General features: G+C 28.2%; 1 protein-coding gene and 1 long non-coding RNA gene across 3 annotated transcripts in view; one reads left to right on the top strand and one right to left on the bottom strand.

The window, feature by feature from the left end:
* LOC141530125 (uncharacterized) overlaps positions 1-1,541 on the top strand; it is an 11,150-nt gene extending 9,609 nt beyond the window's left edge. Inside the window, exon 3 of the long non-coding RNA XR_012479712.1 lies at positions 1,215-1,541. This is a non-coding gene — a long non-coding RNA (uncharacterized LOC141530125). The remainder of the gene's footprint in view (positions 1-1,214) is intronic.
* Positions 282-13,703, bottom strand: Impe1 (Ecdysone-inducible gene E1). 2 transcript variants are annotated; one of them, XM_074247007.1, is made up of 8 exons: positions 13,191-13,703; positions 4,521-4,680; positions 3,519-3,650; positions 3,030-3,314; positions 2,677-2,886; positions 1,543-1,959; positions 1,210-1,464; positions 282-501 (listed from the first exon to the last, which is right to left on the bottom strand). In XM_074247007.1, exons 1-8 carry the CDS (start codon positions 13,203-13,205, stop codon positions 482-484), a joined length of 1,494 nt encoding a protein of 497 aa, XP_074103108.1. In that variant the 5' UTR covers positions 13,206-13,703; the 3' UTR covers positions 282-481. The 2 variants fall into 2 exon arrangements, with proteins under 2 accessions (XP_074103108.1, XP_074103107.1); XM_074247006.1 differs by lacking the exon at positions 13,191-13,703 and adding an exon at positions 12,238-12,376.
* Between the last annotated feature and the right edge of the window lie 1,793 nt (positions 13,704-15,496).

The raw sequence follows: 15,496 nt of genomic DNA on the forward strand, positions 1-15,496 counted from the left end.
CCCAGAATTTATATCGTTAAAAATCAGCTAAGAAAACAGTAAAATAAATGTAAGTTTAATATTTATTACTATTGCATAATATCAAATTATTTTCTTCTAACTAATTTTAATTTATCATAAAAAATAAAAATTATAAGGTTTAAAAATAAATTGTAAAGATATAAAAGTCCTTAGTGTGATAAAATATATATATATATATATATATATATATATATATATATATATATATATATATATATATATATATATCATTAATTTATATTTATTATATTGTTTAATAATACAATTATGTTAATTGGATCTTTATTATTAAGTTCTTTGTCTACTTAGTGAATCGCGTATTCTTTGGTCATACGTGCCAATTGCACATATACTTATTTACCAAATTATAATTTATTTTTATGAAGAAAAAAAAAAACATTTTGTTTGCTCGCAATATGTCGTGATAATGAAAAAATAAATAATCTATTTATTTTTGAGCTTATGCGACTGCTGGACATCCTGAAAAAAAAATAATTATCGATTATAGTTATTGTAATGAATAAATTTTAACATAAATTAAATTGATAAATACATCTGGTATATTATCAGACTTTTTAGGAGAAGACTATCATCTATTATTTTTCTGTGAAAAAATTTTTTTCACATTTAATATTAATTTCATTTTTAGATCTTTAATTTGAAAGCTTTACTGTTACTCACTGATTTCTTGCTTGGAAGATAACAAGACTTCCTTTTAATTATAAATTTAACTATGAAAAGTAATTACTTTTACGGCCTATAAACCGATAGTATAAAGATTAAAATTCTGATTTTATTTACTTTGTAATTTTTCACTAATCAAGCGTTAAGAATAATTGATTGAACAAAGTATTATTATGAATTTTTTTTTCTAATTATAAATTATTTTTATTTATTAGAAAAAAATGAGAAAAAGGAAATTTTTGTCAAAAAAAAAAAAATCATAAATTTGTTATAATATTTCACAAAATAAATTTGAACTTTAATTATTGTTTAAATAAAAATTTCTTAATTGTCTTATAAAGTAACTTGACTTAATTAAATTTTCCTTGTAATTAAAAAAATTTTAATTTGATTCAGTAAAATATTTATTGTCTCCCGATCAATACCATATTTATATCGGTTTAACTGCAAATAATTTAATTGTAAATAAAACAAAAGTATTAAAATAGCCATAAAAATACTTACTGCAGACAGAGCAATTAATTTCATCGGAATTATCACCGCATCCGTCACGTCCACTACAAGTAATGGCATCAGACCTACACTGGCCATTAGCACATCTAAAAGGACAGTTTCTTGCTAAAAGATGTCCACGGTAACGAGTGCGACAGGCACCACGTGGCTCGTCACTCCCGTCTCGACACGACACTACTGCATTGCAAAATTCATACGCAGGAAGACATTGTCCATTATTGCAACGAAAGCTTCCTTCCGGGCATCCTAAAAAATGACAAATAAAAAATAATTAAAAAAATAATAAAAATGAATTAAAAAATAAAAGTAAAAGTAAAGACTAACGTCGTCGATTTTTGCAGCCCTCCTCGTCTTCTCCATTAGGACAATCGATTCTGCCATCGCACTGTCCAGCCTTTGAAATACATACTTTGCTCTTCTTACAAGCGAACGCTTGATTTGGACATTGATCACTGGCGCATTCCTCGTCAGAACCGTCACCACAATCGGGCCTACCATCGCAGACAAAGAACCAACTGATGCAAGTACCAGACCCACGGCACTGAAATGTACCAACTGGACATCCTGTTCTTGTTGCGCCGCATGGTAAGCTTCCGTTTCCACGAATCGCACAGTCACACACGCCGTCTATGCACCGCGAGTGTGTGTCCGCCATCCGACACTCCAGATCGTTTGTACATCTAAGTCCAATACTTACTGCTGTTAATGTCGTCGTTTCATGACGGTCCGCTTTTGTTGGTGCTGATGTTCAACAAAAAAAAAAATAACACAAAAAATTAAACAAGTGCTATTGCTATTAATTGTTATTTAATTCAATTTAATCAATTAAATTTTACAACTCTAGTATTGATTTTAAATGCTAATTTTTTGTAATCAAACGTTTAAGAAATAATACACAGAAAAAAAATTTACTTCAATCAAGTAAATAATTTCGAAGAACTTCATCTTTTTTATTTAAGTAGAAAAATTCTTAAACTAAGAGATTAAAAAATGAAATATTTTATTCAAACTTATTACTAATTAAACTTATTAAACGGAAGAAAAAAAAATGAAAATTGGATTTTTGGCAGAAGTTTTTACAAAAAAATTGAAAATTTGGCTAAAATTTCGGGGAATTTTTTTTTTTTCTAAATAGTTGTAATTGAAAAAAAACAAATCTTTCGTTCAAGACCTTGTAAATTATATCATAAAGACTTGTCTAAATTTCATCAAGATCGATTGAGTAGATCTCGAAGAATCGTGAGTACCGTTTTTAAAAACATAGTTTTGAGAAAAACGCGTTTTAAGTTTTGAATTTCAATGCAATATTATTTAGTTAGTCTGCGACTAAACTCTGTCAAGTAATGACACTTCTCTCGATATTTATTATCAATCCTCTCGATAACTTCCTCCAAGAATATTTCTCTTAATTCAAATTAATTTTTTTTCAGTGTAGTAATTGAATTATTTATTTTTTACCTGAAGGTGTTGTTGTTTGAATTAATTCAGTTATCGTATCAGCGTCAATTATCACAGCGTCGTTGTCTTCTGGCAATTCATTAGTATCTTCGTGATGAGGTCGCGGTGTACGATACATCGGATGTGTCACTAAATTTGTTGGCAATCTCGGAGTTGTCATTGATGTTGATAACAAACGTGTCGCGTTTTTCAACCATGAAATTTGTACTCCTGGTGAGTTTTAAGCAATAATTAATTTTTAACTGGTGTATTTGTCTTTATAACATTGATTTTATAATTACAATAATAACAAAGAGTTATTAAAATAAAAATGGTAAAAGTAGTTTAGTTTGTTGTCTTAAAAAAGTACTTACCGGTATCGTTATTGTTTTCTGGTTGATTTCCCGGACTAAAAGTACTGTCTGGGTCTATTTGCGTTGTCTCGTCGAAGTAATTGTTTGAGTTGCTGGTGGGATTATTCGATGAAATTACTGGTGGGATAACGAGGTTGTTTGGGCGGCAAATTTCCCCGTCACGTTTCATTGGCGCTGTACATTGACAGCGGCCAAATAAGTCGGGAATCAGAAAATCGCAATGCGTGTCACTGTCCCAAAGACGACAGTGCTCATGACTGTAGCATACTTGCCCTGGTTTTGCAGCTAAAAATTTAAATGCAAATAATATTACTCTATCCGCTAGTTTATTTAACTCAATAGAAAATATTCTGATTTAATTACTGCTAATTATTTATTTATTAAGCAACAATGTAATATGTAATTTAATTCCGTTAGATATTTAATGGATTCAGTTTTAAAATTTTTATCTACAGTGTAATTCATCATCAATTAATAATTACCACTTACGTGTTAAACAAGTATGCCGTCTGAATTGTAAATATCCATCATCGCATTGGCAAACTCCATCTAAACAAGTACTATTTGCTACTTTCATTGAACACTGCTCTGAAACGTAGCAATCATTGCCCAGCATCGTCGCTAAAAAAATATAAATAAAAATCTTCAATTAATCACTTAACCAATCCAATTTACATTAAAATTAATGGTAATTATTTACTTGTTTTTATGGCGCATTTATAATAAAAAATATCGTGAAAGAAAAAAATTAAGATTTCAATAGCTTTTTTGCCTTCAAAAGTTGGAAAAAATTTTGGCTTTCATGTTTTTCGATAAACTTTCTATTTTATCTTTTTTTGATATTTTTTTTTTTTAAAGTACATAAAAAAACTAACTAAAAAAAAAGAAAAAAATTGAATATCACAATTTTCTAAAAAATTTATAATTTTTTTTTTCATTTCTAAAATTTGTTAAAATTGTGACAATGAATTTTTTTTTTTTAATTATTCATTTTTTTATGTACTTTAAAAAAAAAAAATATATATATATATATATATCAAAATTTTCAAAAAAAAAAATTAAAATTAAAATGGTGGACTCCACTTTGGTAAATAATTACCAAAACAATTATTTTAGTACATACTTCAATTTAAAAAAAAAAAAAGAAAAAAAAATCCGAGGTAATATTTTATTCTTAAACTGTATTTTGACCGTAATCGACTTACACCAGCCGATCCAATTACCAATCGCCGTTTAAAAGCATACAATTAAGACGTATTGAATTTTGACAGGTTTCTTCTTCAATTTTAATTATTATTATTATTGAAATGAATACCAATAATAATAAATCTACTTATTTACAATAGTCAATCTCATTACTAGACGATTCAAAAAAAAAAAATGTGCCTGACATCTGATACCGGAATATTTATTCAAGTGTTATTGTAACACAGTAACGTATATATCTGATATTATGTATTATATTGTACTATAATCCATCTTTATACTTACACTCGACACAGCGGGTTTCATTGTAAGCCGCGTAGAAGGGTTGACAGCGACAGTACCCCAAATGACAGCGGCTGTTCTCGATGTTCTCACAGTTTTTATCTCGAGAGCACTCGTCGTTTAATTTTAGTGTTCCTATCGTTGGCGTTGTTATTGCCAAGTCCTGTTAAAAATTAAAAAAAAAAAAAAATGATATTTTATGAATTATTAATTAATACTTATAATTATGCAAACAATTTTAATTGGTTTAATTGCTTAATCAAATCAATTAAAGATGAAACAATTCTCAGTGATGATACATTAGAACCTAATGGGTGTTTTTAAATAATTATGATACATAAATAAAATTGTGAAAGCATCCGTGAATTATTAACGGAGGCTCCAGAGTGATGAACAATTTGCCTTGAGTGCAATGAGCTTGCTGATGTTAATTTTATGGATCAGATATAATAATTGCAATTGCAATTTGTGATTTTGAAATAACAAATTTAGTTGTATTGGTTGTAATGAAAATTTTATTAATTTAAAGTAATAATAATAATGATAATTGATAATATAATTAAGATGAATAAATGTTATTTTTTGTATGTCTCTTAACACGTGTTCGACATTTCCGCCACTTGATTACGCGTCTGAAAGTGCATTCTCATGCCAAGCAAGGTGATTGCCAGTACTTGCACTTGATGTAATGTACTTTAGCATTGCATTCTTTAGACTCATGATATATTTTAGCTCGTCTTCGGCCCTTGTTGTATATATTCCCGCTCTTACGCTCTGTTAAAGTTAATCACTTCCCGGTTTCCCAGCATTTACAAACAATGTCATGTCTGTTCCTTAATGCTCTACACTGGATTTCTCATCAAAGAGTGTGACGAACCCTCTGATGTTCAATTTTACATACATAGACCTGTCATATGTGTTCAGAGGTACACGCAAGTATGATGAATGAATCATCTTCAGTCGAAATAATGAATTTTAATTCCAGCTAATGGGAATTGTACTTTGAAATAAAATTACAGATTTTTTTTTTTAATTTAAATTAACTGAAAATTATACTGAAGTCAAAAAAATTTTTTTTATTGAAAATTAATTTTTTTTTTTTTTTTTAGTTAAAAATTTTTTAACTTTAAAATTATCAAAAAAATAAATTAAAAAAATAATTTTAATTAAATTTCAGCGAAACTATTTAATAAAAAAAATTTGAAGTGAAGATTCACTTGGACGCCAATCACTTGCAATTGGAATACATTGTAATATATACAATTGTAATTATATTTATTATTTATACCGTGTGTATTGTGGGATGTTGCGCAACATATCGTGCGTGCACCGTTATCATGCGTCAGTCAGAATAGAGGATAGTATAGAAGTACATATAATAGTATTTACAGTACAGGTATTCAGATGCACGTATGTATATCGTATAGATATATGGTAGGGCTGAAGAAGAATTAAGTATCAGTATAGTCTTGATATAATATGTACACAGTACAGAGAAAACTCGAGTTAAACTAGCGTGGATAAGAGTCGGGAGACATGAAGATCACTTCCATGCTCCCAAGAAAGAATAAGAAGAAGAAGAAGAAGAAGAAGTTAAGGAAGAGGAAGAGTTTCTATTTTCTATATAATAGTATTCTGTTTCTGTTTAAAAAGCACCAGTATTAGGATGAGTATATTAAAAGAAATACAAAATAAAATAAACCTCCGGGTACTGAGGATTCCTATCCATAAGATTTCCATGATTTTACAAGATTGTGCACTGTCTTATTCATTTGCATAAACTTCTTCCTCCCTCTTGGCAAATCCATCCTATATCTATATGGATATTTCTACACCACAGGTTGTTATATTATATATAGATGGTATACACATATAAGTATCTTTGCTGTATACTTGTTAGCTGATGTTTAACTTCCTGATTTATCGTTAGCCATTTTAAAACCCATCAGTTTGTAACGCTGATGTTAATTTGTATATTTAATGCCAACTTATTTATCGGTTCTTTCTTCTTTTTAATAATAAAATTTAATTATTTAGAGGCACTAGTTAAAAGTATTATTTTTTTAATTTTAGTTCATTTTTTTTCTTGTAATTTTAATTTATTCCTCAATTTTAGCTAAATATTTTCTTGTTCATAAAAAATTATTTTTTAGAAAAAATTTCTGATCCAATAATTTTTCCGCTACAAAAATTACTTTTTTACACTTTATCAGGTCAAAATAAAGTCTAATTCTAAATTTTATTTTTTACTTTATTTATTATTAAAAATTTTTTTTTATCAAATTTATTTTTTTTGAAAATAAATTTAAACTGTAGGTCAAAAAAACTAAAATTTTTCCAATCACTTAACTTGACTTAAAGTTTTTACAAATGATTAAAACAAAAAAAATTCAATTACTCTTACGGGAGTTTTTGTTCCGTATTACGTATTTTTATCAATATGAAAATCGAACGTAACTAATGTCCAGAAGAAGGAAGACCGCGACCACCTTGATGATTTAAAATAATTCTCACTAAGAGCGTGTAAAAAGTACGTGTTTTATTTATAACGTTATTACTGTAGGATCAGATGGAATTTATATAAAATAAGTATAAATACATAGGCCTAGTTGGCTTATATAAGATAAATTGAATTAAAATTCAGGAGAGATCCCGGTAGATATGTAGCAAGTTAAGTCCATAGAGTTGAAGCCAGAGTCAGAGTCTGAGACATATATTTTAGCATTGACTTGTAAGGAATTAAATGGATTCGTGGCATTGAACTTGTAAACAAGCGAGGAATGCCCTTTTTTAGATTTTCTCATATAAATCGAAAAAAATAAAATAAAAGGAGATAAAAAATAAATAAAATGAGGAAGAGGCTTTACTTGAGATAAAGAGTTTGAGTATCGACTTGTTACTGTTACTGTTACACCGGTATGGGGTCTCTCTCTTTCAAGTTTTCTCAAAGATCTTCCCTTTGCTTCCCAGTAGAGCGCAAGTAAAGAGAGTGTCCTTGGATCATACAGATGGAATTGTAAAACTCGCGATTGCCCAGAGAGTTCGCGTATATTTTTCTTTGGATAATCACCCGATGCATCTACGCGAGTTGAGCGTTCGCCTGCTATGCGCTGGGAGAACAATAACGCCGCTGGAATGACGGTAGTAACATCCGCCTCTCCACAACTCTTGTATTATTATATATACCTCTACCTATATACTATACCTGTACATATAAATTGTAAAATAATAAAGAAACCCGGCTTGGCAATACTCTTTTTCAAGTCTATGAATTTTCTTTAGCTTTAGCCGAGCTCGCCAGGTTTAAACTAATCACCACCCTTCGCTCGCCTTTTTCATACACATAACAATACAAGCTCGTGTCTCGCCAAGCTCTTTAATGTAATACTTCTCATTCTCTATCTATCTATGTATATTTCTACAACACCGCGCCGTACTTAACTTTAATTATACTGTTGTAACTACCAACACATTTTGTGAACATGGTAATTTAAACAGATAAATAACACTACAATTTTTTACTCCATTTTCATTTTTTAAACTCGGATTATAAAAAATCATTTTTAAATCCAATCGTTATTATTATTATCCCATACATTCGTTTTCATAAAATTTAATGACCCAGCATTTTTTTTATACGCAATTATCTATCAAAAAAGTTTGTATCTTCAGCAAGTAAAGCGACGCGAGTAGGACTTTAATCCATTTTGATTTTTAGGAAGTAAACTGGGACACCGTTAAATCTTTCAATGTTTGGAACTAGACAATTTAATTTACTGTTAAAAGATTAAGAAAAAATGAAAATTTTTAAAATTAAAAGATTAAGGTCAGAATTTTGGGTTAAATTTTTGTGGGAAATTTATTTTTTAACTCCAATAGAAGAAACAATAGTGACAACTATGCATGGCGATTGATTTGAATTGACATAACCGATTTACCGATAATTCAAATAGTTTATTGTAAAACGGCTCGATAACCCCAGAATGTCTACATCTATCGAATACAGAAACAGATATATGGAGCCGACGTCGATTTATTTACATTAGAGGGAAGCGATCCCACAAATCTCAGAAGCATTGTTTGCGGCTAAACATTCAAAACAACACAGAGTGCAGGCACAGGACACCGGGATTGTAATTCATTGCATTGTTGTCATTCTCAACCCCTCTTTTGGTATAAAATTAAAGTACATGTGCGAATGTTTTATCGATTGTATTAATAAAAAATTCGATTATTCACTTTGAAAGGTCTTTAAACAAAATAAATAAATTTTAATTAAAAAATACCCCGGATAATTTATAGGAATAATGATAACTATAACCATAACACGATGATTGGGTGGTTAGTTGCAAAATACCGCGGTGTAAATTATTAAAAATAATAATAACAGAGGGGTTTTATTATTTTCTTACGGACATTTTATCAAGCTAATTTAATAGTTTCATGTTAAGAAATTCTTCATAAGCGTGAATAACGAGCAAGTAATATCTTCCGGGCGTATGCCATTTCTCCATGTAATACCGAGGCATAACATAATATTTCTGATGACTAGAGTAGTTCAGTAATAGCACTGCTCTACGTATACGTATACGGAAAATAATCCAATGTTCTGGCCAGTATTTTTTCCACCCATTACCTTGTACCTTTAACTTAAACTTATTTCTCCTCCTCGCCTCCACTCTTATATATATATATATATATATATATATATATATATATATATATATATATATATATATTATTCTATAATCCTTGCTTTACTTATATTCCCTACAGCGCTACTTTATTCCTCCATCTCCTCCTTATACTCTTATCTTACCCCCCTTTTTTCCTTCGGCTCTTTCACTATTTTTCTCGGGCTCAAAATAACCAAACTATCAAGTATAACCTTGTCAGAGAATGCGAAAATTACCCTTCTTCTAAATTACCCATTCCCACTTAGTTTTATAAAAAAAATTAAGCAAAAAATAATCCACAATTTAATCTTTTTATTATTATCCTTAGACATCGGCAAAAACTCGAGATAAAAATACCGATCATTTCATCTTCAACGGCTCTCTTACATCGAATTATTTTATTTATAAAAACTTTCATTGACACAAAAAATAACTACCCGCGGGAATTTTTACTAAAAAGTAAATCTTACTCTCGTAACAGTTAGGTGATCAAGTTAAGCTAAAAAGTTAACAGTCGTTAAACGAGAGTTTTCTTACAGGTGGTCATCTAATTTCAAGTCTTTATGTCTCATGGTGTTTGTACAATTATAATTTATAATTTAGTTGTCAGCATTTGTTTTCTATTAACACATTTATAAAATTATTTTTTTTTCTTCATAAAATAACATAAGTTGTGGTTGTGGTTTTATTTTTTTACTGCTTTAATAGATAATTTATTTATCAGATAATTTTTTTTTTTAATTATTGATTTCATAAAAATCAATTAATTAATTACTATCTAATTTTTTTTTTCACTACAGATATCACTGAGTATAATCTAGGATGATATTCAGTGTTATTTTGTTCTTTCCGTGTACATGAAAAATATAGGAAATTTCAATTGAAAAAATTTTATTATCTACAAAAAAAAAAAGTATAACATTTTTCTCTCAAGTTAAAAAAAACAACCGAGCCAATTATCAAAACGCGAACATCACACCTGAAGCCGTTGATAACGCAAAAAAATAATTTATCCTTAACGGAACCGATAGTGAGTGAAAATGGATATAGAAATGTAATGATCGAACATGTTAAAGAATTCTTAAGTAATATCAAGGCACTTATACAAACTATTTGCTACCACGGAAGCTTCTTCTTATATTATCAAGCTATTTATCATTGAGGAAGAGAAAGAAGTGTAATTCAACATTGAACTTAGTTTACAAATACATTTATACCCAGACGAGTAACTTCAGTAAGTACAAGTGCTAGCACATAAGTATACATATATATATATGTATTTATAAAAGATAGTGCACATCGAGTAAGTTGGCTTATAATGCACACTGACGTTATCTATAAGTATCTTCCTGTGCAGATCTAATAATCACATCTCCGCGGATGTGAATATTTTCAATATACATCCACATGCATACTTAGTGCTATCCATTACTATGCTTGAGTTCTATCCGTGCGAACCCCGTAAGCCAGAAAATGAGTAAAAAAACACAAACATCCCATAGGTAGTTAAGCTGAGAGTTTAAAGTCTTGTTTGTTATTTTTATTTATTTGTATATTAATATCACTTGAAAGGAGAAAAATAAAAGTTTTAACTGTCAATGGGTTATCGGCTAAAGTAAAAGTTATGTTGATAGTTTGTTACTTCTCTTTGGTGCAATTATTAACCGCTAGACCAAATTATTATTTTTAAAGACTCGAAGTCGAATAGAAGCAGAGCGGAATGTGATGATAAGTAACGAGTTTAAAGTTGGCTCAATATTAAATTATGTATTATTAATATTAATGCGTAATATGCAGCGTGGATGCATGAGTGTAATTAAGCTTCTGTTATGATTTACAACCGGGTGCAATCCGACTCATCAATGCCGGCCACGTTGTAAATACCGTTGGCTGTTTAGTTATTTACTTATTTATTTATTAGATTATTTACATCTGTAACGCTAACAGTAATTATTATTAGAATTTTTAAATTTATGCCGGCACCTGTTGTTCGTTGATCGGGTACTGAGCTTGGCTGTTTATTGTTTAAATATCTGAGAATAGTGGATATGGAAATGAAGCTTTTATAAATATTTATTTTGGCAGACAGTTTTATGTTGATTAAAAATTTATTTGTGAGGTGAGAATACTGAGTCAAGTCGAGTTGTATGAGTAGAGGTGAGCTGAGCTTTTGTTGTAGACAGTGGGATATGGGTACATCCTGGCATTGAGCACATAAATATGTATTTATATATTTTTAGTTAGAATATTCAACGGAACCGGCACTTAAGTTAACCTTTTTTTTATTCCGCGCGCCGAATAGTTTCGTCTTTATATATTATTATGTCTAGTGGGTATTAGTATGCCTTCGAGAGAGAGACAGAAAAAGAGTGTAATTGTGACTGGCTCGTTGTTAATTCAAGTCATACCGACGTTTCTTCGTTACTACGTGGTAGGCGATACTTTGAGTACTTTTTTTTAAGGTATCATTTTGAAGAGTTATGACACATCTTCATTAATTCCAGTCAATGAACCCGTTATTTTTTTATAAATTATTAGTTATTTTTTAGAAAAATTTTTTATCATTTTAAACCTTCGATTTTTAATAAGAGGTATATTTTTAAAAGTTTTTTTTTTTTTTTTTTTTTTTTTTTAGAATAAGAATCCATTAAGTTTTTAAGTCTACTATAAATTTTAAATAAAAAAATTTTTATTTTGAAAAATTTTGTGTTAAAGTTTAAAATTCATTATTGAATTTTTTTTTTTTGAAATTAAAAATGTAAAAAAAAAATTTTTTTTTATAATCTAAATCTTTTGATTTTTAAATAAATTAAAATTTTTTAATATTTATGATTCATTAAGATGATTTTAAATACTAAATTTGTTTAAAAAAAATTTTTTTTTTTTCAATGAAAAATATTTTCTTTTCATTAATTTGAATTTTTAAAATTTATTACAAGACAATTCTTAAAAATTACAATCCATTGAAAATTTATTTACAAATTTTTTATTAAATAAAATAGAAAAAGAAAAATTGAAATAATATAAATATTAAAATAACTCACCAGAAATAAAAAAAGACACGTGCTTAGAAATAATTTCTTCATGTTAAATAATTTTTTTTCACAGATAAATAATACACAATTTTAAATCCACAGTAATAAATAAAATATGATAAATGTAAAATAAAATTAATTAAATAAAAAAAGCAAGTAAAAATTACGCGGGAACATACGAGAGTACGAGGTGTACGCCTGCGTGATGACTGAAGACTAAAGAGAAACTGAATAGAACGAGCCCGTGGTATGGAGTTGCGGATAGGACAGGACAGACAGGACTATCGACTAGATGAGAAGTGAAGAGTCGAAGAGCATCCACCATTCAGATACAAATAAAAGTACGGAGTAGAGAAGTGGATGTGTGTATTATATACAGAGCATTGTATTCAAGAAGAATGAAGATATTTACTACCAGTTAGTAGTTTTGATTCAACTCCCCTCGTATCTCATTCTCCACCTTTCTGTCTTTTTTTTTTTTTTTTTTTTTTTTTTTATTTATTTATTTCTATACCTTCAAATGTATTTAGTTATATTACTTATTCTCTCAGATCTGTCTCAAAGGACTTAAATCATTGCTCAGGATCCCCGATACGAGCTAAGCGGATTTCGCTTCAACCACTCCCGTTTTTTTTTTTGTCAACGACATTAAATTTATCCTAGAAAAATAAAAAATTATTATTAAAGCATATCACCGCCGGGTTCTAAAATTTTTTACCATTTCTTTTACGTTTACATTATTATCATAATAATAATTCATTAAAAAAAAAAAATTAATTAACGAATTGAGATTCTGACCTATCATTTCATTTTATTCCTCTTGAAACAATAAAATTAAAAAAAACATCATGCAATACAAACATTTTTATTTTGTTTGCTAACAATTTAAGTTTAATCCAGAAACTGGAATAATAAACATTTGATGCTGAAGCTGATGAAACTCGCACGTGATATCATCTTACCTTACAAAAGGTCATGACTTGCTTTTATTTCCTTTGATACCTCTTTATTCTTCTTATTCTTACATTTTCATGTTAATACACTTGTCCCTGAAACTAAAATAAAATTTTAATTGAATAAATTTAAAAAAATTAATCCACTGTGATAATTTACTCACAATTAAAAATTTTTAATCATTATCTTAGATTATAAAATATTAAATAAAATCTCACACGAGTGTCGCAGAGAATCGTCGTAAAAAATAATAAAGCTTTGAAAAAAACCGCGGAATGCAAGTGAGCAAGAATATTAAACATTTTTTACTCTTCACCATGAATAAAAATGAATATTACACGTACATTTTCACCCGACCGCCGACAGTTATGCGTAAAAAAAAATGTTATATATTTAAAGATTCATGATTACAATTTTAAAATGAAAAAAAAAATAATGAATAATGAGATTTTATTAATATAAATAAATAAAAGCCCTGATGCGTTATTATCAAGAGTGTAAAGATCAATACAATGCTAAACAAATTAGAATTAGATTTAAGTCGATATCTTTACCTAAAATTAAAAAAAGGATTAGCGTAAAGAACGCTTACTATGTTGCAATAAAATATTTTAACTTTCTACCTAATATTTTTAAGATATTTAATTATAGTAAAAAAAAAAAAAAAAAACGTTAAACTTAAAAGATAAAAGATTGGATCAAGAATCTGTCATTTTCTTAAACTATTCATGCATTTTGAATTTTTTATAAATATTCTTCAATATTCTGTATAATATAGGATAATTTATCTAATATCTAGATCTATGTACAGATTCTCTTGCATCTCTATAGACCTGTATGCTAGAAAAAAAATTAAAAAAATATAAAACAAGAAAAAGCATCGTTTATACTTTCTTTTTGTCAGTAAGCAATAAAGTTTGGTGATCGTTGGCATCCAGCAAAAGCTATAAAGCATCGATTGCAAGTATCGTAAACGCAAGTCTCTAATTGACAGTCGACTTGTATATAAATATATTTCTAGTTTACTTTTATATATATATCTATACACACATGTGTGTAACATACGGACATCCGTTATTTTCATATAAGTATTGTGTTATTTAAGTTCAAATGACTTGCGAGTTGCCAGACATTTATTGCTGAACAAGAATAATATTATAATATAAGACATAACAATTTTATCTTCTTTACAATAATAATAATAATCATAATAATAATGATGATTGTATGAATAGACAAAGATAAATAATTATTTTTATTGTTAATCAATATAAAGTATGTCAATTAATGTGTAATGAGATAGTAAATTGAAGTTAGATCGGATAAAAGAATCCCGGGTGCTTCGTAGATTCTTGATCTCGATCTTGCTCTTCATTAATTTAAACCACGCCGAAGACATAACGACAATGTCGTATAATCAATTGATAATATATACTCAGAGATATACTCGATTTAATGCTATACCATTAAATTAAATCGCATATGGAATAGAAATTGAAATTTCAATGGAAACGGGGAATGTAATAAGAACAAGTATGAATAAATACGGTGACATTGACATCGAAAAGATATTTTATGCAAGCTCTTGGTTGAAGTTTCATTGAAATTCATTATTATTATTACATTAATAAGTACGGTACGGTGTGAGGATTGTGTACTCTGTGGTCTTGTAATGAACCGTTTGCTATTATTATCGCCGAGTCAAGGCAAAGGCTGTAGTTAAGACTTTCTCAGCAGGAAGTTATAATGAGTTTACTTTGTTGTTTGAGAGAATCTGTGAAAATTTTATTATATTACTCAGATGGTTGTCATTTTTTACGCTGATTATTAATGGATTGAGGAAGAAATTATTATTTTTATGCAAGGGGATCTAAACATAAAAATTCTTTTAACCGAGAAAATTATTTTTAGGAGTTTCATTGTCTTATTAAATTAAATTTATTTAAATTAAAAAAAATTTATCAGTTCAAGAATTTTTTTACTGACAATAAGGACAATCCTTGTTGCACTAGTGATGATAAAGCTAATTGCAGTTTTATGTTTTTCTTTTAAAAAAATAATAATTTTGAAGAAAAATCTTTGATAAAAAATAAATAATTTAAAAATCTTTTATGTAGCAGAGCATTTTTTTCGAAAATCTTCTTTGTTTAGAAGAAAAATGAAAAGCTGCAATCATCGGGACCGACTCTAAAGAATTTTTCTTTATTTTCAAATTATTTTTTTTTTTTTTTTTTTTAATTGAAATTTTCTAAAGAATTTGAGTAAATTAAATTTTATTAGTAGAAAAAAAATAATTATATTTCAAGATAGATGA

The sequence above is a fragment of the Cotesia typhae genome, unplaced genomic scaffold (genome assembly GCF_013202065.1).
Source record: "Cotesia typhae breed Kobodo isofemale line unplaced genomic scaffold, CoteBio_Ctyphae contig_48, whole genome shotgun sequence".
Taxonomy (NCBI): Eukaryota; Metazoa; Arthropoda; class Insecta; order Hymenoptera; family Braconidae; genus Cotesia; species Cotesia typhae.

What these genes read in the sequence shown, in the direction of transcription:
- Impe1 (XM_074247006.1), bottom strand. Translation starts at nt 12,279, where the DNA reads ATGAAGAAATTATTTCTAAGCACGTGTCTTTTTTTATTTCTG. An exon ending in TCAAACAACAACACCTTCAG is followed by an intron (nt 1,960 to 2,676) that starts GTAAAAAATAAA and finishes GTTGAACATCAG; the next exon opens with CACCAACAAAAGCGGACCGT. An exon ending in AATTAATTGCTCTGTCTGCA is followed by an intron (nt 502 to 1,209) that starts GTAAGTATTTTT and finishes TTTTTTTTTCAG; the next exon opens with GATGTCCAGCAGTCGCATAA.